Below are 27,983 nucleotides of genomic sequence, written 5' to 3'. Positions count from 1 at the left end.
ATTGGACAAGGGCGGACTAGATAATGACTCCCAAATCGCTGTATCTGTGATGGTGTCTTGACTCTACATGTACCTGTATTTTCTTCCCACAGAGGACTCCAGTATAACCAGGACGACAAGAGCATACGTTAGGCAATATACACTTGCCTCCAAACAGACACTTCTGGTTGCACACAGCTAAAACAAGAGAGGTACATACGTGGCTTTATTCATGAAAACAACTTGGTGAAGGAAAAGCGACTACTATCTCTATATACTTGTTCTGCCTGCTTATAGGAGCTGAGAACTTGGTAGGTATTTTCACAGGGAAACACCCCTCGCTGTAAGGAGACTTCACAGTCATGTGGAGCCAATGATGCTTTTATGCCTATTCCATCTCCCTTATGCAAAGATGCAGATTTAATATGGGAACATGTTGAGGGCATGAACGAAACATAGGGACACGAGTAAGGTAGTTTTTAACGCATCCTACTATTTCAAGCTATTACAATGGCCTCTCAGGGCTGTGGCAGCAGCATACAGTGTTAAAGCAAGCTGCTGCAAGATCCCAGACTAACGTCACATCCTGGAGGGCTTCAGAACGGGCAGAGGAATCTCTACTCTCTATCCTGCCTTTGACACAGATTTGGGTTAAGATACAACCAAGGTATAGGACTTTAGGCACTATGTATTGCTGAAGCATTTTTAACTGTGCTGAAGCAAGAGGTTTTGGGTCACATCATTCTTACGTGTTTGACACTGGATTCCTTCCCACTGCGGAGGACAATGACATGTACTCGGTCCAATACATTCCCCACCGTTCTTACATTCCTGAAGACAGATTGCTGCACAGACATCATCACAAAGTTTGGTTATATCCCAGGTGATTACTTTTACTTATTATTTACATTGGTTATATCCCAAGTGATTAGTTTTACTTATTATTTACATTTCAGGATGCCCACAAGAGGTTGAGTGCTTTCTCTACACAAGAGTCACATCATCTTCACTGAAAATCCATCTAAGATCAACAGGGTATTAAAGAAAGACAGGCAACTAGAAACAAAAAGCCCTACAGCCAAAGCATGCATTGAGATGTTCTGATGCATCACAGATGATTGCTACAAAAGCCTGAAATACTAAATTAAGTCAGCACCACTAAATAGCTTTGTTTTTTCCAAATTTACCTTTCTAAACCCCACATGTTAGTGAGAGATCCTTTGTCTATCACGCAATTTAACACACAGTGAATCAACTCATGAACATTTGATACAAACTTATTTTCTATGACCCATTTTTCTGCACATTCATCCCTCCTTATTAAGCCATAATCTAAACCACTAGTATTTCTCATTGATTAACTGACTAGTTGATAATCAAATCTCTCTTCCACAATATCCAAGAATATCTCACCCCTGTCAATATCGGTAATATTTTTTTCAATAAAACTTTCCAATAATTACAGAAAGTAATACAGGGAAAATTGTTTTTCCTCCATGGCATTAGAGAGCTCATTGGCCATATCAATACCTGAGCCTCGGGTAGGTACTATGACAGACACTAACACTTTATCTATTGGATTTCTACCATCCATCCTCATGCCGATTTTCATGCAGACTGTGCTTTGATCCACGCTGCCACATTTTATTTATGCATCATCAATGTCTTCATTAAGATACAATAGGACCCAGAGCTGTGCTACCATCACAGTCCTATTTCTACCTTTCCTAAAGAGCTTGTGCCCATTGCATCTTCTATTCCAATCATTTCACACTATGTTTCCAGTGTTTTCCAATCGTTCACTGTACTTCTTTTTCTATTATATCTGCTTTTATGTCCTACAGCACAAACGGAAATTCTTTCACTTCAGTGACTCTTTGCAGAAATACAGATGTTTCTTATTTAGACAAGAATAAAGAAAGAAACAAATATTATTTGCTATACAAGAATTTAAAAGATATTTTGGTCTCATGATTTACCCCAAGAACTGCATGGTATTAGTTCTCCATCCTAAATTTCGCTGCCAAGTTATAGACCATTATTTTTGAAATGGGTGTATATTCTTGAGTTCTTTGGCATTAACTTCATATTACTTGTGTGGACAGAGTTGTCCTTTAGTCATATATTGCTTCTAAGGCATGGTTTCCTGTTAACTACAAGATACTTACGAGTGTTACATCTTTTTCCTCTCCATCCTGAAGGACAAGAGCAAACGTTTGGCCCTACGCACCTTCCTCCATTCATGCACCGTGGCTCACAGACACCTTAAAATCAAAAACATCTGCTGTTTAATACTTTTAACTGATTACAGAATAATTTATTGGTTACCTTCGGATCCTGGAAGGATTTTAACACTGGCTTACTTTTTTCACATCTTCTGCCTGTGTACCCATCAGGACAAGTACAGACATTATTTCTCATGCAATGACCACCATTCTTACAAGGCGGGCTGCAGACAGCTAAAAGATACAAACAGGAGGAAAAGGTTGTAGTTTGCATTTTGTTTGATTTAGCGATATACTTCTAGGAAACAGGAGTGCAACACTGAAATTCTGATAGCTTATATAGACATTCAGCACTATCAGGCCTGTCTCGTAAAAATCATATTAATGTGGAGGTGCCTATGTCAATAGTACAGACAAAATCAGATAAAAAGGGGTCAAGGTTGGCAACTGTATGTGTACACAAGTAACCAGACTACATAATATACACTGGAACTGGCTGAACACTGCTCAAAGCTGACTAGAAGACATGGCAAATTTTGAGTCTCCCTTCTCCTTGGACATTCACTGAATCAGCCATAAAATCTAAAAAATAATGTAATCTCTGTTTTGCACCAGGTACATGACTTGATTGTGAATTTTGTGTCTTAAGATAACAGTGTTTTCTCACGGACTTCCTCATAGGGGCAGCTAAGAGGGGAAGGGGGAAAAAAAAAAGAAAAAAAAAAGTTTACCATTCTGACACTGGGCACCAAAGAATCCATATGGACAGAGGCAAACATCTGGCTTAGTACAGGAACCACCATTCAGACACACCGGGTCACACATTGCTGCAGAAACAGGGTCAGGAAGAGTGGGAAGCATGACATCCAAATAAAGTCTATAAAATACGTGCTTCTGCTGCAAGGACGGGAATTGAACACCTAAGATAACTGCAGGTAACACCATTCACATAAAATCTTTACCCAAAATTTTAGGATCGGTATTAGACTTTCTAGAGGTGCTGCTGGCAGCAGAATTAACATGCAGAGACAAGAGGAGGTGCAGGGGCTCCGCGGCAGGAAGCAGCCGCCCATCGCTGCTGTCTGAGCCACGTGGTTCCAAATTTCAAACTATGGGAGGTCCTACGGACGCTCTCCCAGGAACATGGAAGTTGCAGGAGTGTTACCTGTACTGCACGTAGGTCCGTACCACCCAGGTTTACACTGGCAGATGTCTGGAGTAAGACATTCACCACCATTTTCACAGTGTCTGTTGCAAACCACTACCACCCAAGAAGTTGGGCAAAAACAAAGGAGAAGATGGGGGGGAGGAGACGGGTTCAAGGGGGCAGAGAGAGAGAGAGAGAGAGAGAGAGAGAGATGTTACAAATTATGCTTGATTCATTTTTCAGTTCTTGCCCAAATATTAACACTGGAAATAATATACAGTTCCACTAGTTGAAGAGGAATTGCTGAATAGATTAATCCAGTCTCAAAGCCATAAAAAGCTAGCATCAGACTATAAAGGTAAATAAAATGTCTTTCCATGTAATTATCCACGGTCTGGCTATATTCAGTGTTAAAAATCTACAAAATTTCAAAAAAATTCTAAAAAAATGGGAAATTCAATACTAAGAGACAAATGGACCATGTTACATGACGGATTTGATGGACTCCAAGAAAGTTCACTCAGGTGTCCTCCATCACTTCAGCAAGTGCAGCTGCATGCATAGAGTGACATGAGACTAACAAGCAAAGACATTAAAATGTCATGGCTATGGAAAATCATGAATCACTACCTCAGGATAACATCTCATTCTCTTTAGTACTGCTTAACAAAGAGCAGCATTTTTTTTGTGCCACAATTGAAACTAGAACAAGAAAAACTGAGAATGAAGAGTCCTGGGACTTGAGGAAGAGACGAACAAAGAACTTTCTCAATTCAGGGTCAATAATGCAGTGGCACATTCAGGTGAATGATATATAAACAGCATGTCTAAATTTGGACTCTCTAAGTGATAAAAATTACCAGTATGAAATCTACCCAAAATTTGGAGTTGCCAAATTGCAGCATGTAGAATTTGTAACAGACAATTTATGTGAGACTAATTCATTCCAAGTTTTCAGCCAGGTAAAAAAAAAAAGACCCCAAAATGTGACTCTGAATTCAGTTTTCCTGTATCCCAGTTTTTCTGACCCACCATTCACTGATACCAACTTCTGAATGTACCCCAGCGTCTAACCAATTTAAGATCATAGAAGTTAAAAAGCTGTAAGGACATATTAAACATCTGTGTTTGTTCTGAAGGTAGTAGCACACGCACAACATGCTCAATGTTTCCACATTTGTGAATCATAAATAATGAACTATTTGTAATTTTTATAGTACATTATGTTTTCAAAGTTATGTGCAAATACTATCTAACTAATATTCGAAAAGCCCAAGTATGGGAGCCTTCAAAGAGGCACAGGTATTATGTCAGTTGCTAGCATTAGAGAGAGTGCATCAAAAATTTAAACCATTATTTGCTTTCTTGCTCCTGAAGAACAGGAGAAATGTTCTGTATTCTTCCCTTATGCTTTTGTGCTTACTTGTATCACATCTTGGTCCCACAAAACCATATGGGCAGGTGCAGAGATTTCTGGCCAAGCACGTGCCTCCATTTTGACAGGGTGGTTTACAATGTGCTGCAGATACAGAATTATGTTGTTCAAGAAATCACCTCTAAAAAGATGCATGGATTGGTTATGCTTTAGAAAAAGGGAAATGTTAATAATTAACAGTGAGCAAAGAACTGGAAATAAAATAATGAGACATATGCAATGCCTTTTGACAAAAATAAGTAACAATAACTTAATTCCAACAGAGTACACAGAGTCCCAAAAGTGGTGGTCACCCTGAAAAGAAGAAATCTGAGACAATTTCCAGACAGGAGTTCCCAGTCTTCTAAGAGTGTTTAGCTTAAAGGCATCTGCATTCACTGGTGAACTCCTGTACTTACTGTGAAAGCTAAATTTAGGAATATCCAATCACAAGCAACATTTACAGTGTATATCAAAAAAAGTAAGGTATATACCAACATGTTACTCAAAGAGTTCTGTTAAAGTAAAAGTAAAATGAACACACCTCTTTGCTGTCAGAATGAACAGTCATGGAAGTTATTTACAGCATCCTGTTGGTATTTATGGATTCAAAAGCGAAAAATATTCTATTTACCTTCCTCACAAGTGAAGCCACTGTATCCTGGTAGACATTCACAGACATTGGGCTTAATGCACTTCCCATGGTTTTTGCAATCAGGTCTGCATAGAGCTGTGCAAAAAGTCAACAGCAATCTTCAAATCATTAATTTGTGGATATGAGTTACCACAGGCTAAATCAAAATGCCATACTCACCAGCCTGACAGTTATAACCAGCATAACCAGGCTTGCATTTGCAAATATTGGGTGCCACACACTCCATATTTTTGCCACAGGTTTGTCTACATCTTGCTGAAAGGCAACAAAGAAAACAGAGAAAGGAATAAGGAAAATGAAAGTGGCATTTCAGCACAACTGTGTCTTGCCTAACATAATGAACAGATCACATAGAATCCATTAGGTCTCTGCCCCTAAGTGGGGAGCCTGAGACACATCAGAACAATATTTTTAAGTGCATCCATACAACTAAAAGCCTGTAGGCTATGCCAATATTAATAATGAAAATGAGAAAATTCAATACTCTATGCATTTCACTGATCACACAGTACAATGTACATTCAAGTTATAAAGATATCAAAAGATTCTTTTCTGCAAAGCATTTAGTGCAGTTATTTGTAATACCTCTGCAAGTGAAGCCATCTCCATAATAACCATAAGGACAACGACCACACTTGATGCTTCCATCCTGACTTGGCTCACAAGGTACGCCAGGAAAACAGGGTAAATCAGTACAGGTTACTGCTTTAGGAATCACTATTTCACTCAATTCTTCAGGAAGCATTTTTGGTGGGACAGTGACTTCAACACGGACAAAAGGTAAAGGACTCGCTTTATGCTTGGCTAATAGGTGCTGAACTCTGTGAGCATTTCCACCTTTGAATACTCTGCTTGGCAAAGCAAGCCCTTTGCTTATATTTGTTCTGCTGGTAGGAGGAGTCTTCCTGCTGGTCTCAAAATAGGCCTCAACTTGTGCCCTTGTTTTCTTCTCAGGCGATACAGCACGGCTCCTTGAAGATGCAGTCATTTCGGCATGTTCTGAAGAACTCTCTTCCATGTTGGCAACGTGGCCGCTGATGGCGCTGAGAGCATGAGCAATGTTTCCAGGTTGTACAGAAGCACTTCTCTGAGAATTAAATGACTTCCAAGCGGTGATTGTTTTTACTGTGGAGGCTGCTGGAGTGCTGCTACTGACCATTTCTGTAGAAATAAATCTCTCGGGGACATCTGAAGAACTGGGAATATAGCTTGAGATGCTTAAAACCTTCCCAGAGGATGACTGTTGAAAACCTACAGCATGTTAAAAGAAAGGGGAGGGAAAAAGTACAGGAATTTGCTGAGGGTGGGGAATGTCTTCTGAACAGAAAAACGTACAGCCCATTCATTCTGTGCTTCAGGAATTCTCTCCCTGTGCTACATCAGAATATATGTATGCAGTAGAACCTAACTCCTAACCGGCAGAATTGCAGAAGATCAAGGTATTCTGGCTACATCCTTTCCCACCCTCACCATGGCCTTTTCTTGGCTGGAAGATAAGGAGAAAGCACCATATACATGAGGCAGGCAGCAGAGATTTTCCCATACTGGGTCAATAAAGCAAATTACCATCTGCACATGCTGCTTCCAACTAGATAACTGAAACAGTTTAAAGAAAAGATACTGCTTATGGTTCACCAGTGTGTCTAAGTGCTAGTAATAAGCCTAGAGTCTAGAAGCAGATATTTAATCACAAGTATGTACATGCTTATACTTACTGATGCACCACGGACAGTATTTTAGGTGAATAATCCACCACCTTGCAGCAAAAGTATTACCACATTTTACCGTCCAAACTTTTTTATCAACTTTCTTAAAGTTTCTGCATGGGTTTTATTAGTGGGATGTTTCACGTGTTTTATAAACAACAGAGACTTACTCAGCCTCCTCGCTGAAAGGAGTGCGAAGTGAATGAAAAGTTCTTCATATTCTGCCCGGGAAAAGCGGGTGGTCTGGTGGGTTGTGGAAAGGAGTATGGCACTGGAATCCCAGAACAGCAGAATGCTGTATATGGGCTTCTAGCATTACAGGGCAGAGGAGGAATGAAACTGGAGGAGGTTATCCAACCTAACTTAAGCTCTGTCCCTAACCCCATTTAGAACGGTACTAGAAAATGGTCTATAAAAGGTTAAACTTTACTGAATCTTATTACAGAGTGCTGTCTCCCACTGCTGAAAAGCAAACCATTTGGCAGACAATGAAGAATTATCCAGCACTGGCAGCAGAGTGAGAGTTTTCCTCCCCGCCCCCCCCCCAACAATTCAGAGATAAAGGTAAAAGACACACGAGAATTTCCTGCAAAGAAAGCCCCAGCAGGCACAGAGCTGGAAATGCCAGCAAGAGCATTTACAGAGTTTTGGAATTAAGACATTCACTTGCCATATCCTTCACCTTTCCTTTGAGTTAAAGCAGGAAAATGGCATTCAACATAATGCCATAAACTTTCGCTTATCTCATATAACAGATGTCCCTATCCCCATGTTACCTATTTTATGTCAGTGGTTAGTCACAAAAACAAAAGGCAACAGTAAGAATGTCATACATCACACTGTCAATAAAATGACTTGACTGACCTAAGGGATTTGTTGATATTGACATTTCAGTCTCATTTTTCAGATCAGAATACAACCCCAGTAATGAATTAAATTCAGTCAAACCGAAAAATTAAAGTGAGTAACAAAACTGACTAGAACCTTTATTTGCCAGCTATATTCTTATCAGTATGTGAATCAGAAATTCCATTTTCTTCATGAAAAAAATCACCTTTATTCCCTCCAATTTCTCCTGTGGAATCCTTTCTTTCAACATTAGTGTCTTCAAAGCTTTCTAAAAACAAAAGATGTGAAGGCACATTAGTAGTTACTTTTGTTTCAACTGCAAATAAATTACAAACAGCATTATAGTATATTAAAAATAACTCAAAATTCAGAAAGCAGATAAAGAGTAAAAATTGTTTCTTAAAAGTTTTCAACAGAGTATTTTAAACATACAAGTTATTCAGTAATTGCATTGTAAATAAATGTTTGGGTACCTTATTTGGCAAGTGCCTTGATTTGGGTAAATACTTCTGTTAAGCAATCTAATAGAAAAATATTTTGTCAATAATTGCTCACATTATGAAAATAATGCAGAAAAAAAATACATTTCATTGTATTATATTTTGATATAAAAGAATTGGAGTAATTTGTATCTATTTTTTCCAGCCACCTGAAAAAGTGTTTTACAACTATATGACTCAGTGCAGTCTGATGTTGTCATCAGCTGAGATTCTGCCCCAGCTATCAACAGTCAGAGACACAGTCCTGTTTTGCTGACTACTGAAAAGGGTTCTAAGTTACTGTTAGAACCAGGAAGCACAACCAAAGATATTTTATCTGAATGACAATAAGATAATAGCGTTCTTCTGAAAAACAAGCAATTTTACCGTAACATGACGTCCCATCTCCTTGCAGATTATTTGGGCATGGACCACAATAGTAAGAACCAAAAGTATTGAAGCAAAATACTCCAGGGAAGCAAGGACTGGATACACATTCATCTACATCATCTTGACAATTTTTACCTGCATTGAAATACAGATTTTTTTTTTATCATATTGTGTCACTAGACTTTGACAGTGTGTTTATAAAAGATAAAAGTAGAATGTATGCAGGTGCTGAAATACAAAAAGGGCATCTATCAAGTGCAACAAAGTATTTCAGTACATCTAATAAGTACAGCTGACTAGGTTTGCTATTCACATTTTTTCATCTTATATCAAGTATTTTGCTTGTTGCGGAATATGGAGAAGATGGGCTGTGGGGACTACATCTTTATCTGCAGGCATAAGAGGAATCACACTGTAACCAAACTCATTACTCCTATGTTTCACCATGTTGCTGAGTTTACCTCTGCGGAGGAAAACAATGGAAATTTGCTCTCATAATATAAACAACCATTATATTCACGCAAGAAAAATCTTGAAGTGTCACAAGACCATAACATTTGTTCATACTCTAACACTAAACTATTTACAGTCAAAAATTTAAAAAAAAAATTGTAGACATAAAATTAGAAACTCCTATTTATCACTAAACGCGATAAATGTGTGTAAATAAAGTAGCAATTTACCTTGAAGTTCAGGTGGACATTCACAGTAATAGTTGTTTATTCCATCCACACATCTGCCAATACCACACTGGTTAAGTTTACAGTCATCAGTATTCACTTGACAGAGATCACCTTCAAATCCAGCCACACACACACAAAGATATCTTCCACTTCCAGGTGGGAAATTAATGTTTGTCACACATGAGCCATTATTTAGGCAATCACACGATTTTACACTGACCTACAAGACATGCCCAATAAGACAGTTTTCTTTTTTTAATGAACTAGCAATGAGTTTTGTAATTTGATATCTTAAACATCTTACTAGTAGGTGTCATTTTACTGTAATATTCATTACCTCTATTTCTACCTTCGTCTTTGCATTGCAGTCATCTGTCAAAGAAAATGTTAATTTATGGAGATTCATTGATACAGCTTTCCACAAAAGGAGACCTGATGGGGAAAGACTGGCACCTTCTGGACCAGAATCCAATGTGAAATGAATAGCAGAGCCCTCTGGATCTGAAGCCAAAAACTGATATACAAAATCTTCTCCAAAAAAAGTCTGTAGCAGGCCCTGAAAAGCTTCAAGCACTGGAGGCTGGTTGTCTGTAACAAAGGAGATATTTTCCTCTTTTAAGCAAAAGTTGCAATATACTTATAAAAATTTAAAAAAAAAAAAAAAATCTATTAAGGAAATCACATGTAATTATTTCTCTTAAATTCAATGTCATTTGAATAGCACAGGAAAAACACTAGATATTTTCATTATAACTGTAACAACATAACCAAGAAATTACTTATACTACGCAAGAGCTTGTAAAGATGCAGTGCATCTACACATAGAAAAAACTCAGAATTTATCAGATTTAACCACTATATTTTAACTATGCAGAGATAGTTCGCAGATGAAAGTACAGGAAGCCATAAAACTCAGAGGTGATTGGTGTTTCCTCTAACAAATGAGTAGACACTGTTAAGCAATACCTGGGAATGGGCTGCGGTGACTGTCTTGGCAAAACTGAGCATGAGGTGATGGAATAAGTTATTCACTCGTTCCTAGGAAGGATTTCAACCACACAACAACTTACTCACTGGTAAGTCTTAGTCTGTTTAGATGCCTGCACTGTTGAGCTCTATTTGGCAGGAATAACTAGATTTCTAGAGACACCAGGTGAAAACAAACAAACAAAACCCCAGCACCAGGACAAGTTCTCTGAAAGACAGAAGCAGAAGCTCTGGAGAGAGCGTAGGTTTTGAATCTGGGACATAGGAAGGTGATTAAGATTGCTGAGTTTTGGGCTACAGTGAAGTGACCGCTCCAAGCAGGAACCCACCCACTGTGGCAGAAACCATGAAAGGAGAATAAGCTGTAATCAGTGTCTCAGCAGTTAGATTCTGACACCCTGTTCCTAATGTCATCCACTCCGGAGAAGAGGTTGTGCTCCTTGGTTTTGGGGAATTGCCTCTAGTTTACATTCTCCCATTTCTGACTTTGGCAAATTGAATTCCAGTCCGTGGCTGTAACATGGAAATCCCTAGACTCCCTGACTGCTGGATGAGTTTCATTTAATTCATTTCATTCAGGTTTCATTCTGTGGAATAGGTATAGCTACCTTGGCTTTCAGTACAAGTTTGAACTAGGAAAAGATTCAGCAAGACAGGCACCAGAAGTCCCACTCATACAGGACCCTTCCCAATCCAGGCAGAGTCTTGCCAGCACATTCACCCACGAAAACACTGACGGAACACTTGTAGTTGAGATGTTCTGGACTTGGGTTGATGGGGCAGGCTGGATGGCTACTAGTAAAGCCCCAAGAGATCCCATTTGGTGAAGGGACCAATATGATCTGTATATCCAAAGACTAAGATCTGAGCATCAGAGTCATTTGTTGGAAAACATATTTTATTCCTAAATGTTGAAATCAAACATTTGTGGATGCAGCTGTGCCAAATATCAAAAGACTTCGAAGTGCCAATTAGGCTGAGAGGTGTTAATTTTCATTAAGTTATTTGTAACAGCTACTCGGGGGGAGGGAGGGCAGGGCAAGAAAAAAAAAAAGCCTTTTACATGCATGGTCTGGAAAACAAAATATCATTTTCAGAAATTAGGAGAAATGTCAGATGAAAACCAAGATCAAATGACAAGCTAAAGTAGTGGGTACTAAGCTTTAGATGAAACACTTAACTAGTTAAACTTAAAACTTCACTATTTCTGTAAGTTAAAAACTTAGTAGATTTTCAACTTCTTGCTATTAAAAAAAAAAACTATTTAGAACTTACTTTCAACAACTGACCAAGTTAACTTTGATATGTCAGGTCTGCAGAGTAAGCAAGGGCTGGTTGGATTTGTGTCACCTTCACCGTAACAGTGTCCATCTATGTTGCATGTTTTCTCCTTTTAGAGAAATGACAATGTGATTCATTAATTTTTGGTTATCAAACAGTAAATCTGGATGAATTTGTAAAGTGTCAAATAAAATCTAACCTATTCTGCACTTCCACTAAACAACTAAAGTTGTTTTTAAGTCTAAACAACTGACAGCACGTTTGGTTTTATTTGGTAATTATATGAAGTGCTTTTGGTTTGATTTTTTTTAATTCAAAATTGCCTCATCCCAGCTTCTCTTTCTGTGCTTATCATTTCTATGCATGGAAAATCCCTGTTAGAAACAAGAACAGGGTACGTTCTGCTGAATTTTCTAGATTTTTTCTGCCTGAAAAGATGTGTATTTTCATAATAAACAGAGAGAGTAATGAAATACATACCTTTAACGTACATAACCCAGATTCTTGTGATTCACATGTCTGACAGGCTCCATCATATAATATCATTGTTTTAGAGTTGCTATAAATGAATCCATCATTAGAAATCTGCAAGATGTACAGTAAAAATGGATTAACCCATACAGGTATCAACGTATCACCAGCATGGACTGCCAGCATGAGCCATTGATAGACACCTACATTTAGCTGTTTAAACTCCCATAATAGTCATCAGAAATCTAATCAATCCTGCCAATAAGTCTGGGCAGATATTTGACCAACCACATGTAGGTGTCTACTTTAGGTTAAATTGAATAGTGTGTAGGCTCTATTGACCTTATTGACTCAATCCATATGAGAGCTCAGATATCTACCTCACACAGGGATTCGTACATGTAGACTGGGCTCAACTCAATTTTCCCATAAACGTGTCTAATGTCATTTGAAATGCTCTAGGGTAACTACCTGACCTTTAACTTCTACTCTTGAAGAACATGTGTCTCTGTAGGTCCTAGGTTGAATCTACCAGTCCCCTTGCAGGACAACACTCTCAAATGGCACTCAACACTTAAGCTTAGGTGATGAAACTGAGACCCCAAGTTAAGCAAGCTGAGTTCCACCTTTAGTACCATTAAAAAAAGGACAATATCTATGTAATATATTTTCATCTTAATAGGAGTATCTGTAAAGTGAATATTTGAAATTTCTGGGATTACCTTTATTTGCCACCTGGCAATGGGTTTATCATCAACCAGATCCATGACATCAGACTGCTGGCCATCATTTGGTAACTGGCAGTCGACAGTCCTGGCATTTTGGAAGGCAGCTGGCATAGTTACAGGTTCTCCGGGAATCCATTGTCTATCACTATACTAAATGTTAAGACAGAAAATCTGTTTTTCAGTGAAATACATTAAGAAAATATTTTTATCAGAGGAAAAAAAACATGTATTGCACAGTGCTTGAACAAGTCTAATGTCTTTGGATTAGAATGCAGTGGGAAATATTAAATGCCACTGTTTGCACCGGTAGATTTCTACCTAATCCTGCTACTGTGTAAGAAAAGGCAGAGAAGTCTCCTGCTGCACAGCCCTGTGGCTCTGCATTGCCAAGGACAAACAGTTCTTCCGGCTAGACAGTAATGGGAGGGTTAAGCAGCGGGTGATCCTCTAACAGCACTGATCCGATGTGTAAGTGCCTCTATCCCCCTCCACCTCTGCTCCCATGAGAGGACAAGCTTTAGTCGAAGAAACAGATGAGGTTTTTGGCAGGGCTCAGGTATCATTCTGGGTGCTGGGGGAACACTGGCGGTTAGCCATTAAGACCTTGCACAAGCCAATAGATTACACCATTAACCCTGTAGACTTTTCTTCTAAACTGCAGTGAGGACAAGTCATCCAAGGATCTATCCTGAGAGTTCAAGGTAACAGAATAGGGATAATACTACTATTTGACTGAAGTATTGATGCAGAAGCAGGGATAAGCATACTGAAAATAAAGTTAGATGGAAGTAAGAATCCAGACAGACTAATAATCAAGAGAACAGCAAGACCAAAATCATTTTGAGCTTGACTAGGTTTTACTGAGCTGAGATTGTTTCAGTTACTGGAGCCAATCGAGACATTTATTCAGTCTCAATCCTGACATGGGGAGTCATCTGCTGATAAGGCCTTGCTTTTTTTTTTTTTTTTTTAAACAAACAAAAATAAAAACTTTTGCTGAAAAGACATATGAGCTATTTTTGTTCCAACCAAGCATTTTGTTTTTCTTTCATCCTATACTCAGTTAAGGAATTCATAGCAAGGGTGAGTAAAAGTGTAATAGCTAAATATTTCTATATATGTCATTTTGAGTGCATTTAGTACCATAACCTTTGAAATGCGATGCAGTCTATTTCTCCAGAAACCTTTTTTTATTAGCTGGAGACAAGTTCAGATAATTTTTTCAGAAACATATTAACCTTTCAAAAACCAATTAAAAAACCTTCAGATCTACTAGCATTAAGGCTTATTAGGTTCACAGAAAAACTTACTTCTGCAGTTCAACATAAATAAGAAGGAACTAAAACTGTATTTTTGTTTTGGGGGATTAAACACACCCTCATCCTTCACAAAAATCTTAGTAAATTCTGAATCTGTGTAACCATAGGCTCCTTGGCTATGTCCTACCTAAACCTCTATCAAGAGATGTGCAGTAGTCCCGCATCTGTGTGGTACTTCAATACAGAACTCTCTGAATCACCTCTTTTAGCATCATGCACGAGACCTACATCCTTCCTAACATGGTAGGACAGCCCATGGACAATGGATTTGATTTAACCTTTCTAAAGTGAAAATATAAAAAATAAGAAATTCAGTGTGTATTAGCTCTAAATTCTGCCCAAATGCCTCTTCCATGAAATTTTGATTGTTTAAGTTTAATCTTAAAATACGCGGAGTTCTATACTATTGCAAGTCCATTGACATTTGCATAAAGTCACTATTACTCCAGCCTGAAAATTAAACAAACAAAACTAAGCAAAACCAAAAAAACCAAACATCATTTCTTTTGTATTTTCAAGGAAAAAATTCTCAGCTTCCTCCTCAACTGTGGATAACAGCAGTAGTGTTCATTTTCTCAGCTGACTCTTATCAGTGAGAAGATCATCAATAAAAATGATTAAATACAGAAAACTTTTGTAGTTGGGAGCCAAATATACCATCACAAAGAGTGTTATATTAGAATATCTTGCCATGAGTTAAAACTGAGACATTTCAAACTGTGATAAGTGAACTCCCAATAATTGTTTCACTGTGAGCTTGGTCTAAAAGTCTTTTAACCTAATGGAGTGTAAACTTACTCTCGACTTTATCATTTCAAGCCAACGTGCAGAATAAGTGGACACATGTTGTGTTTAAGAAAAATCTATAGCCAGCATTGCTTAATCGGTCAAAATAATTTTAGCATCTGCTGGAACTAGCTAAGGAAAACTTTTGTCTCAAGAACAAAATTTTCCCATTGAGTGGTTCCCCTTTCATCATCTCCCCCCCCCACGGCTATCATCATATCAATTTTAGTTTGAAGCTTTTTTTATTCTCGTGTCTAACATGACATAAAAACTTGTAATTGCCAATTGTTTATTCCAGGCTAACACTTGTAAACTCCTTCTAAATTTGCCTTGAGCAAATTCTAGGTCTGAGTAACAACAGTCTCTCTATACAGATTCCTCTCAGCTTACAGTCCAACATTTTAAATCTCCTGTTCAAACCTGGGGTATAGAGCTGACATTAAATCTATCATTAAATAGCTGTGGCATTCTACCCCAGGGAAATGGACAACACATCAAAAATGCCTTTAGCTTTTCGTAACAGATTTATTATGTTTATAAAAGGGCTATTTCAAGCATTAGATTTGAGACAGAAATCTAGTAATGTCTTTAACCTTGCTGTCCCTTTTCAAAGAAGTGGTACTTCAATTCCTCTCCATAAGCACTTAAAAAAACGAACAACAATGTACTGCTTGTTGCTAATAGGCCTGCCCTTGCCCTTTTCTGATGGATAGCTGCCGTATGCTGTTATCTCCCTCTTGGCTGCTGAACATTCCCATTACATTTTGTATTTCTCTTATCATGGAGGAAATGGCAATCTTGCAAAGACTTGAGTGTCTGCTGCAAAGTGCTGAGTGCCTTTGCTTTTAGCTTCTACTAAAGCACTGGGTTGTACCCTGATCATCAATGCATACATAGTATGTTAGACATTTTTCCCTCGTTCTCGGAGAAGTTTAAAATGTAACTGTTGCTACTCGGCGAGTCCTACCTGTAATTTGATAATTTCACATTTCAGATTCAATGACTCCCTGAAGCCATGTCCAAAAGCTCTCACTGATGTGCAGTCATACTGTCGAATATCGCACAGCCCAACATTCTCCAGCTCTGTAATTTCTGGAGCCTGGTCTTCGAAGTAGAGATTAGAGAATGAATGTCAGTATATTAACTCACTCATATGCATTTACATTAAGCAGTATGTTTATTTCTCTATCCAACCAAGAAAACTATGTGAACAATGAAATCTGGACCCAGCTGAAGAAAGGCATAAACAGAGACATTTTTTATTGTTAAAATGAATCTTAACTTTAAAGCTAGGCTTTTGTCTTATCTTGGAACTTGAATATTATGAAGCAGAGAAAATAACTGTTCATAACAAACACTTGTGAATACGTGTTTTGCTTTCTCATCTATGGTTCTTTACACCACACTTGCAGAATAAAATCTAAGTGAAGCTCAGGCCCTAGTAATAGGAACTGTAAAGGTTACAGTTATGCAATAATTTATAATGGGAATTTTTTGTTTAAAGACTAAACAAAAACATCTCAGCTGGAAGTTATTTCAGGAAAAAAACTGACAAAGATTAGAACACTCAAAAATAGGCTTTATGAAGCAAAACCAGTTTATTTAGCTTCAAGAGGAATAAAATATTTCTTTTTATTATTCTCTTACCTCTTTCTCTATTTGCTTTTAAATAGGTCACTAAAACAAAAACACCATTGCAAAACAAAATATTAACAGGTTTTGTTTTGAAAGGGTTTTGACTTTTGCAGTACTTTTCATATTTTTATAGTATACCTGCTTAACTGAATTTTTAGTGACTGTCTTATTTACCAAAAAAAACCCAAAACAACCCACAAAACCCAAACAAACTCTTCCCAGCTCTATTTGCTCTAGCTCTTTTTTCTTCACCATCAATTCTGCTCCCACCACATCTAATGGTTAGCTTATAGAGACGTAACCAAAGAGAAAAATATCCCACTTACAGTTAATAAACAGGATCACATAGACTATAAAAAATAGGGGATGGATGGATGCGGCAGATCTTCCCTGAAGAAGACAGCGTGTGGAAACATTGCTAATCTCTTGGGGCAATACTCTGGATTGCAAACTCACCGAGTGGTAGTTTTTTTAAATTTGACATACCAGAAACTAAGCCCATGTTTTGCCCTTCGGAAACAAGAAGGAGGAGTAAAAAACAATTACGGCTCTATTAAACTGGAACTAAATCGCTGGATAATGAACAGGGCCACCATAGGGAACCCTTGTCAGCGTACAAAAGCAGGAGAGAAAGGCAGCAAAATAAATGTATGTTGCACAAACATTGAGAACATTATTTAAGCAAATCTCATTTCCGCCCCCCCCGCCACTTACCAGACAATATACTGCAGTCATATGAGCTGTAGCCTTGAAAACATGCACAGCCCCATTCTGTACATTCCCCATTACCACTGCAGAGACTGGGACACTTTAGTGCAATAAGTAGGCTCTCAACCGACCCAAGTTCCTGCCGGTTGTAATTTATTTCTTCTAAAACTCTTCTCTCACATTCATTCTCTAGAAGAGCTAAGGAAGCTTCTGCCCAACTGAGGTCATCTTTCAGCAGCAAATCTTTAACACACATATTGATCGCATCCTCTATTCGCCGGCCAAGAAGGCCACCGCAAGATCTTCCTATACTGGAATTAGCTATTGCCTGCTGGCATAGTAACAAAACGCTAGACTGGGTGAGGCCAGAAGGTGTGGGCCAAGAAGGAAGAAACTTTTGGTCTGTGTCAGTGGCATGGTCCTCTGGGAAAAAATAACTATATCCCTCTAAGTCTGTTTGGCTAAGACTTTGGAATAGAAATACCGGATGGTATTCATAAGAAGTTTGGCGCTTCCCCCTACTTGTAACAGATTGACTTTTGTGAAGATGACTACTGTAACGGTGAGAATTTCTTCTAATGTCTGAGCTTGAAGTTCCTTCTCTTTCTACACCAGTATTTCCCACTGAGGTTGCAGAGACACGTGTGTTTACTAGTGATGTTTTGTGAAGATTGGTTTGATTATCCTCCCTCTGCAGAAGTGTAGATGAATTCATTTCATGTGCAGATGAACGTTTCTTTAAGCCTCTGACAAGATCAACAGGACCAAGATACTCAGCAGTGACATCCAGTCCTGGTATCAAAGAAAGAAATCTACCATTTTCACTTTCTTTACACGACAGAGGAAGTTCTGACTGAGAAACTGTCTCTGGTTTATTCACTGATTGATATAATCCAGCATCTTCAAGGGCGCAGTCACAGAAGACTGTTTTTCTAGAAGATGTTAAAGAAGCAGGTGTCTTGTCAAACAAGCTATCTCCTGGTGAAATTCTAGAGAAGAAAGAGAAAGCTGAAACTGTATCTGAACTTTGCTTTTTGTTGTTTCATACTTCTACAGCATAGATCACGGAATCTCCAGCATACACCTATATTTAAAGACCAGTTAAATCGCAAAACCATGAGAGTAACTTACAATACAAGAATTGAAAAGAGTGGATATTTTCTGTATACCTTGATACTTTGTTCAAAACCTACTCAAACTAATCTTACATCACACTACTTAAATACCAATTTGGCACTTCAGTTTCAATTTTCTCTGAAACTAATTATGGAATGTAATGATGGCATTCTAACATTAACTTAAAAACTTAGGAAGATTTTTTTTAATTATTATTTTGACAAGGTTTTAAGAGTGTGAAGGAAAGGTTGAACCAAAAATGATGACATTTGATTGAAACAGAAGTATTTTGTTACCTCCATTCCTTAATAAAAGAAAAAGGAACATTAGCATGGTTTGGGATTTCCACCCCACTTGCAGTGTGATAGTCATTCTCTGCAATTCCGTCAAAGGTGCCACAGAGTCCCATTGTATGTCTGTAATCTGAACTGGGTGCCCTAAGTGTTATGCTCATTCCCCATTCACTCACATCAGCACGAACGAAAGCTCCAGAAGAAAACAAAACCTAGAAAGAGATTGAAGATATCATCATGAGAAACATGATTTTTATTTCACCTAATAAAACCAGATATGTTTCTTGGCAAGGAACAATTGGAAAAGGCCAGGCATATAAAGACATCCCATTAAATTCTTGCTCTAACTGTTCTGGATCAGACAAATTTCCTTATTTCCTCTTCTCGTGAAGCCCTGTAAATAAAAACACTATACATCTCAACCTTAGCAGGCAGCTAGATGGTGCACTATAGGTCCATAAACTTCATACATCATTCGCAGGTATATTGTGGAAGGTCAGTGACTGCAAAACCACAGAGAATCAGAAATCAGCTGCGCTGCTCACTCTTCACATGCCAGCATATGGGAAGGGATGATTCTGGTAATACGCATAGACTCTTTGGCAGCACCTTTCTCAACTTTCTTTTTGTCAGCTACATGATTCCCTGTCTTAGTAGCTTAATATAGAGTCACTTTCTACCTGCAAAGCTGATCCTAGATGTTCTAGATAGCTCAGAATAGTCTCAAATATTTACTATTTTTTAGGCAACTTTACAATCTCTTCAAAGAAATACTAGGAGTCTCAAGAACAAAATCCACTGCGAGTTTAAATGTTGTTTCTACTATTAACTTGCTGTACAAATCTGAGCAAGTAATTTAATTTTTCTGGTTCCTCAGTATCCTTTTAATTTCTCTATTGCCTAATGTCATCTTAATATTTCATATCTGAGGTCTTCAGATGAAGTGCTTCAGATAAAAGTTAAATATTTAAAATAGTCTTGTACCAATAGCCAAACCCAAGTTGAAAAGGCATATCTGTTTTTATGGTTTGTCTTCCAGACCAACAGAGTGATTAAAGAGCAGTTGAGGGCTCATTTTTACATTCTGCTTCATTTGAAGTTCAGTGGAGTCCTACAGCAATTCTATCTAAAAAAGAAAAGCTACAGGAAATTATAAAAGCAAATGTGAATGTTTTATCTGAGGGCCACATTCTCTAGAGAAACCATCTACACTTCTAATTCTGTGGATGTCATTTGGCATACTTAATTATCTGCATGCACAGCCTTCCCATATGACACTGGCATGAGCGAAACAGAGGACACACAGATCTCATTTTGGAACATTAGGCTGCTAAATAAGTGCATATAGAATCTGAAAACTGCACCTTCCACACAGGGTTGGATACTGTGATTGACAACATGGTTCCAGACAGGTATGCATGCTGACACACCCTTGGTTTTGAGGACAAAATCCTTCACTTACAAGCAAAACGCTGGCCAAAGGACTAAGACTGTAAAATAAACATTACGCTACTGCTTAATTGCAGAAAAGAAAAGACGTTTTACTTCTGAAGTTGGTGTGAATTGCTAAAAATAATTGCTGAGATAACCATTTTGTCTGCAAGCAGTTATTTAATACTTACTGTTACTTTTCTTCCTAGGTAGGATTCAGTGATTCTGACATTGCTTCCTGTTGTGTCTCTGTTTATTACAGATAAGTGCGGCTGTGACTCGTGTAGCTGACCACTGCACATGTCAAATGCAATTATATCACTTCCTTCTTTGGCAACAAAGCCACAGTTACAGGATGCTGGGTAGTGAAGACTTCCGCAGTCCCACTGGCGAACGTGAACTTCAAAATCTCGAGACGTACTCTTATAGAGAACAAATGTTCCTGTTTTAAAATTGTCATAGAGTCTGGAATCAAAAGAATAGCGTGTGATATCACTTTGGTTATAAAATAACTGTATCACCACATGTCAGCAACTTTATCTTAAAACAGATTTCTAATGTTTGGTGAACTTTGATACTGCAACTCATTTTCCTGCATCAGAAAAAACAAACAGTACAGCCCACAAACCAACACACAACTTCGTTCTGAATAAACACCATCATCTCTTCGTCTGGGCAGCTCTAAATAAAAAAAAAATTAAACCTGTTTTACAGCAGAAAAATAAGGAATAAAAGAAGGAGCACGAGTGGAGTAGACAATGGTTGTGAATGGAAACATAACCATGAAGTCACTGCCATTCTTTGATTTTTTTTTTTTAACAGTGTTTATGACAGGGAACTGGAGGGTCCTTCTCAACCTTTGTGTTTCTACAGCAGTACACCTATGCAGCAAGAGCGGTAAGATGCATAGCAGTGTGCATGTGGGGGGCAGCTGCTGAAAACTGCGTAAGTACCCTTGACAAAATGATTTAGAAAGTCACATACTTTTAAAAAGGTCTGCTTTATTAAGATGGACATGAGGAGTGCTTACTCCCAAAGATTTGAAAATTATTTAAGATGAAGACCGTAAATAGCAACTTTTTTTTTCCTTAGGGTTAGCCATCTGTTCCCCGAAGCAAGGTTAAAATAGCCAATTTAATGATTCAGCAGTGAGAAGAGGAAAAAAAAGAAGAAAGAAAAAACCCCAAACTTTTGCTGCAAGTTTAACAGCCTCTTGGCTATAAATGGCATTTGACAGTTAATTGCAGAATGCTCATTTGCTTTGTGTATAATGGGCTAGCAGACAAACTGCAGATGGCTGCCCTACTGGGACTGCACAGGATTACCCGTGATTCAGTAAGGACAGTTCCTTTTCTACTTGTTTCCTCAATTTATAAAATCAAAATTAAAGTAGCAACAGACTTTATCCTTAAAAAGAAAGTTCTTTCCCTGCACCATCATGCTTCCAGCCAGATCATATCACTGATTTCTTAAGAAAGGTTGATCATAATGCATCAATGGTTAAAATGCCCAGTGAAGCCATCCCTGTAATTTCCACTGAAGGAGGAACTGCAAGATCGGGATAACCCCAGTGACCTTATTATTATTATTATTACTACTAGTCACAGTGCTACCAGAGAAGCAATTACAACTTGTCTTTTCCCTTCCGTTATCAAGATCACAAGAAGAGTGGGGTTGTGGGCTGGGCAAAAACATCCTTATTTGGAGGCAACACATCCTCTTCTTCTCACCCTGCCACTTGAAGAAATGTGCTTCTGCTGAGCAGAGAATATAAAAGTCCCAGGTGTGGAACCTGTGTTTGTTTTGACACCTTCCATGAATTAGAAACACTCGGAAAGACAGAAGCATACCAAAAACATGCCAGTTGTGGCCACGGAAGCTGTCTTCACTTTAGAAAGAAGGTCAGTGATGTGCAAGTGGCAGCAGTGAATAAGTATCTTTCAATGCCATTAACGAACTCGGCACAATGTTACACAGCAAACAGTTTCTAGCAACTTGATCATTACAAGGATTCAGATGCTGATACCCAGAAATAGGGAAACTAGGCTGTAACTTGGAAACACCTTTGCATTAAAACAGTTTTGCCTAATCAATCATTTTATCTTTGTTCATATTTAATAACATTTCTATCTTTCATAGTCAACAGATTGTACAGCAACCACTCCTCTCTTGGCATACTCCTCTAAAAAGGAAAATAGTACATTTGCTTCACTCTTTTGCCACAACCCGAAAACGTGCATTTAGAAATACAAATTGTGCTCGCAGCCCAGAAGGCCAACTGTATCCTGGGCTGCATCAAAAGAAGCGTGGCCAGCAGGTCGGGGGAGGTGACTCTGCCCCTCTACTCTGCTCTGGTGAGAGCCCACCTGGAGTACTGTGTCCAGCTCTGGAGCTCTCAGGACAAGAAAGACATAGACCGGTTGGAGTGGGTCCAGAGGAGGGCCACAAAAATGATCAGGGGGATGGAACACCTCTCCTATGAAGAAAGGGTGAGAGAGTTGGGGTTGTTCAGCCTGGAGAAGAGAAGGCTTCGGGGAGACTTTATTGCAGTCTTCCAGTACTTAAAGGGGGCTTATAAGAAAGATGGGGTCAAACTTTTTAGCAGGGCCTGTTGCGACAGGACAAGGGGTAATGGTTTTAAACTAAGAGAGGGTAGATTTAGACTAGATATAAGGAAGACATTTTTTGCAATGAGGGTGGTGAAACCCCGGACCAGGTTGCCCAGAGAGGTGGTAGATGCCCCATCCCTGGAAACATTCAAGGTCAGGTTGGACCAGGGGCTCTGAGCAATCTGATCTAATTGAAGATGTCCCTGCCCACAGCAGGGGGGTTGGACTAGATGACCTTTAAAGGTCCCTTCCAACCCAAACTATTCTATGATTCTATGAAATATTACAAACATCATCATGACTGGCAAGCTTTTACTAACTAAAGCACATTTATCCTTATTGTCTAAGAAAGAATGTAAAATACAGAGTGCAGTTGTGGAAAACTACAGCTAACTTGTATCACCAGCACAGATTTTAAATAAATAAATAAATAGAACAACCCCCCAAAAACACCCACAAAAAATCCCAACACTTAAAATTAAGAGCAGCAATCCAGTGATTACCTTCCGTCAAATGTAATTATATGAGGGTCAGTAAATGAGTAGCAGTAGGCAGTGGGTAGATCCTTTACTGTAATCTTCAAAACAAAGAAGCACATAGTAAGTCATGTCAGATTAGGAAATAAACAGACTGAGGCACATTATTTGTCTTGTGATACTGGTTTACATTCTAATAAATATATTATATTATACTTTTAATCAATCTGAGTAGTTATATCAATATTAAAATGTAAAAAAATTAATTCAAATGAAAAGGCAACATTTCAATGAAAATAAAACAATGGAAAATTGATGACTTAGAAATCTTGGTGTGAGTCAGCAAGTCACAACTGAAATAGAAACTTCATTAACATCAGCCACATTTATGGCCAGTTTACAGAGCTTAACATGAAGATTTTCAACCTGTGTGCTTTCTGGAAGATAGCCATTCCACAGGAAATTCTCACTCAATATAGGTTCGACTGCAATTCTGGTAATTCTGTCTCCATCCTGCATAAAGTCTGCCACAGCAGTGAAATAAATTACAGCTTGACTACAGATTCCGTTATTGCAGGGTTTCTGGAGGAGATCCACATGACAAGAAGAAAGAGCCAAGTTTAAACCTAACTGCTCTTTACCTGTTTTAATGAAAACACATTGTTAGTGAGTTTTCCTCTAAGTAAGTCACATTTTGTATATGACTGTTAATATAGATTCTAACTTATTGACAAACATTTTCATAAATTAAAACAATTATTCATTTTTCTTAGGTTTGGTCATGCAAAACCCCCTCTCTACATCTTCATACACACGCACAAGAAAATGGTTTTGAATTTTCCAGTTTGATAGACAAATGGAAATCATGATAGGCTTGCTAATATGACCTAAAAAGGTTGTCTACATAGGCAAGGCTCCTCCTGAGGTTCACAGGACTTGCGCTTGAGAAAGTACTACAGAAACCGGTAATAATAGTAAAAAATGAGGCCTCCACGACGGCATATATGATACTTGCAACACAACAGGTCAACAAAATGAACTGAATTATAAACTTTGCAAGTATTATGATATTCCGTCTATTCAAGTCAAAGAATATGGCTCCGATATCCATAGCTGCCAAAAAACACCTAACTTCAGCAAGTAATGGACACATTCTTCCATACTTTCAGCAGCAGTATATATAGCCTGTCAATATTTTGTTTTAACATTTTAGAAAGTATTTTACAATGTAACAGCCTCTCCAAAGGAGGAGTTATATTTAGAAAAACACATTAAACATACAAAATGCAACAAAAATCAGGATGATACTTACCCTCATCAACAGTATTTAATGTTAGTGAGATTTTGCAGTCACTTTCAAGCTGGCTAAACTCCGGACAAGGAATAGGAATGCTACTTTCTATTGCCAGTCTGTATTCCTTCCCGTCTTCTGATATATCATATGTTTCTGGATGTATCTAGCACAGAAGAAATTGTACTTAAAATGCAAGCTTTGCAAGTAAACTATGGCACTGCTATGGCTTACTAACCAGCTAGTACAGTCTAAAAAACTGAAGAGATGGAATGGCACGGTGTGTATCCTGCTCCACTTGATCAGGCTTATTTAGACGGTCTGAAGCGCAGTGGCATTGGGGAGAAGATGAGGACACAGCAGCGAGAGTCTTGAAGAGGCGGGAATAAGGGGCAAGGATAAGGAAAAGGCAAGAATAAAGGCTAGCTAGGAAGGTAAGGAATTAGCAAACTACATTAACACCACAAAAACGTATTCTCTGGGTAACTTCTGGAAGCTAAAATACAAACAGTTTGGTGTATTGTCTGGGTGAAAGGGAGGGGGAAGCTACCTACAGGCAACAACGTCCCAAAAGAATTTGGAAGCACCATATTTCTCCTGGGATTCCTCTCCATAAACTTACAACACAGCTCACTATAGATGCATAATCAAAAATGCAACTAGAGATCAGTAACAGAGGCCAACTGAGCGTTGTACATTGGGTGAAATCCTGAACGCAGCCTCACAGGAAAACAAAAATAATGCATCCACGCTTTTTGCCCGTGTGCACTACAGACTTGCACTTACATGAGATAAACCTGGGCCCTGATCCTGCAGAAACAGAAGCTCATGCTTAACTTTATGAAGGGCAAATCCTTAAGCCAACAGGACTATTCCCAACATGTAATGACATGTAGTATGTCTTTCTGGGATTGGGGTCTCATTCCTGGCCAGCAAATGGGTCCCCACAGCTATATCCATGGTAGGAATCAAAATAGTTCGGAGCTTGGCCTCTGACCAAGTGGCACGGCACAGCTCATGTCCCCATTTCCCTCTCGAAGCCCAGACCAGGTTGGCCTCACCCTTCCCTTACCCCCATGGCCAGCTGGGAAGAGGCCCTGGCCAAGGCTATCCCATGAGCCACGTGCTGGGAGAGCCTGTTGGCATAGACCAAAATCATGCCAGAAAAGGCAGCAGCAGTTAAATGTAACAGACAACAGCGTGCCAGGGCTCAGGTCTCCTAGTTTACAAATACAGCGTCGGAGTCGACTCCAGCTGCTGGAAATCAAGGCTTTCACTACGTGTGTGAGTTGCCAGTTCAGCCTTCCTGCACCTTGAGTGCGTGGGGACTCTTCTGCTTTTTGACAAATTTAAGTTCACTACAGCCAACAACATGCTCTATTAATTCACAGTTAATACATTTTGAGTGCCTTCTAGAGGCACTGACTGCTGTAGCAATACTCAGACAGATTCCTTACTACGATAAAGTAAAACGTTATTTTCTTTCAAAATTACCTTAATACCAGCAAAAAATTCCTTGCTCTCAACGGAAGAGCTTTGTATATCCGGCTTCTCCATGAAAAAAGCAGAACTGCTACAGTAGACCTGTAGGACAAAACCAGCATAATAGAATACATTTTTGGTATGATGTGGCCACATGAAGACAAAATCCAGCCATCATGGGTCAGTCTGATGGATTCATCACACCCAGTCTTCTGTTTGCACCAGAAGTTACCAATTGCCATGGTGCTGCTTAAGAAAAACATAGAAACAGATCGAGTCCTGGCATACTCCACCAGTGGTGCAGAGACTTCTTGAACTTCTTGAACTTGCGTACAAACCAGCACATTTAACAAGCACCTAAGTCTCCACCGATATAACAAATCCCTTCTGGAGCATTTCTGCACCCCATGACATCTTGTGGAAATGCCTTCTATACTTAATTACATGTTATTTACTTCTTTTTGTCCGTTTCACACTTTTTGCCTTTTAATTTTGTTGAGTGCCCATTAATCTTAGATTATGCAAAACAACCATCCCCTCCTCCTTCTTACTATACTTTTTTCCTGGTGTTATGGGCCTGGATAATCTTTTTCAAGCTGAAGAATTCACTGTGATTTCCCTCCACTGAACCAGTTCCACGCTACCACCACCGTGGTTTTGCACTTTTTCTTTGTTTATTTTGCTGTATCCCTTTTGAGATGTGTTGACCACACATGCAATATTTCAGATCCTGAGAAAACCAAGGATTCATAGCAGCTGCAGGTAGTTTACGACTGTGCCTTTCCTTTTGACTGTCACTGAGCTAACACTGTCAGGCTATTATTATTCACAAAGCCCCCAAAGGATTTTTGAGGATTAGCAATTGCTGTTGTTGTCCATAAGCCACCCAAGCAGCCTGGCTTTGGCTTGAACACACGTGCACATGCACACCAACCACGTGGTTTTTTGTTTTTTTTTATTTTGAAAAGGGAAAATTAACCTGTATTTTCATATACACAGGTAGAAAGCTTATTGATTTTCCAATGCTTAAGCTTCTCAAAGTTACCATGAGAGCCTAGGTCTTGATTCTGCAGAATGTAATGCAGGTACTCCCACTGCTTTTGATGGCAAAGATTAAACCATTTAAATCCGATCCTAGAGACAAAACCATCAAGCAGCAGCTCATTATTGATTCAGACAAGACAAATCTATCTAATGAATCAACAACACAGCTTCTCACAACCTCTGGCTCTTACAGCCTCTCACTTAGACGCAGTTGTATCCAAAAATCCTCTTAATTTACAGTATCAAACAAAATCACAGTAGAGGGTGAAGAAGATGCAACTTCAATAAACGTTTATCCTGCAGGCACACTATACTGTACTGAGACAGACAGTCTCAAAGCCTTAATGGCAGTGATAATATTCTGTGGTATTTCCACACTCATACGGGCACTGTTGGTGTAAACAACAACTAGAGCCAGTATGCTTCTGCCAAGAAAAATTATACAGCAAGGTGCTGGAACTCTGTCTCTAACAACTGTTAGTGTCTACTGAGCCATATTTACAAAGATACAAAGAGGTTATAATTATGTTTTAACATACTCTGTCTCCAAGTCTGATGTTTATCCCATCTAGTTCTAGAAGTGAGAACGTATGAACTGCTGTTTCATGTTTCAGCTCTTCTTTGATACCTTCAGGAGAAAGTCTTGACCAAGTTACAAGGAATCCAACTGAGCTGTTTGCAAAAGGAATGCCAAAGGTACACCTTAGGTAAATGCTGCCTTTGATCAACTCTGCTACAACTTCAGGAATGGCTGGTAGTGGCGGTGACACAGATGGAGATGATGAAGGAGCCAGGGTAC

General features: G+C 38.7%; 1 protein-coding gene across 1 annotated transcript; it reads right to left on the bottom strand.

Annotated features, from left to right (window-relative positions):
- Positions 1-16: 16 nt before the first annotated feature.
- LOC104072222 (von Willebrand factor D and EGF domain-containing protein-like) lies at positions 17-27,983 on the bottom strand (the record flags this gene model as incomplete). The annotated part of the gene is made up of 26 exons (XM_009588007.1): positions 17-177; positions 729-824; positions 2,148-2,243; positions 2,343-2,438; positions 2,936-3,031; positions 3,370-3,465; positions 4,775-4,870; positions 5,400-5,495; positions 5,580-5,675; positions 6,006-6,671; positions 8,181-8,243; positions 8,842-8,979; positions 9,528-9,747; positions 9,865-10,115; positions 11,790-11,904; positions 12,276-12,380; positions 12,989-13,144; positions 16,067-16,203; positions 17,449-18,431; positions 18,855-19,063; positions 20,474-20,747; positions 23,395-23,468; positions 23,794-24,008; positions 24,680-24,824; positions 26,153-26,242; positions 27,724-27,983. Coding segments are annotated over 26 exons (5,030 nt in total), but the record flags the coding sequence as incomplete, so codon positions are not given.

Source organism: Fulmarus glacialis, unplaced genomic scaffold (genome assembly GCF_000690835.1).
Source record: "Fulmarus glacialis isolate BGI_N327 unplaced genomic scaffold, ASM69083v1 scaffold29291, whole genome shotgun sequence".
NCBI classification, from domain to species: domain Eukaryota; kingdom Metazoa; phylum Chordata; class Aves; order Procellariiformes; family Procellariidae; genus Fulmarus; species Fulmarus glacialis.
This window is presented reverse-complemented; position numbering and strand designations above follow the sequence as displayed.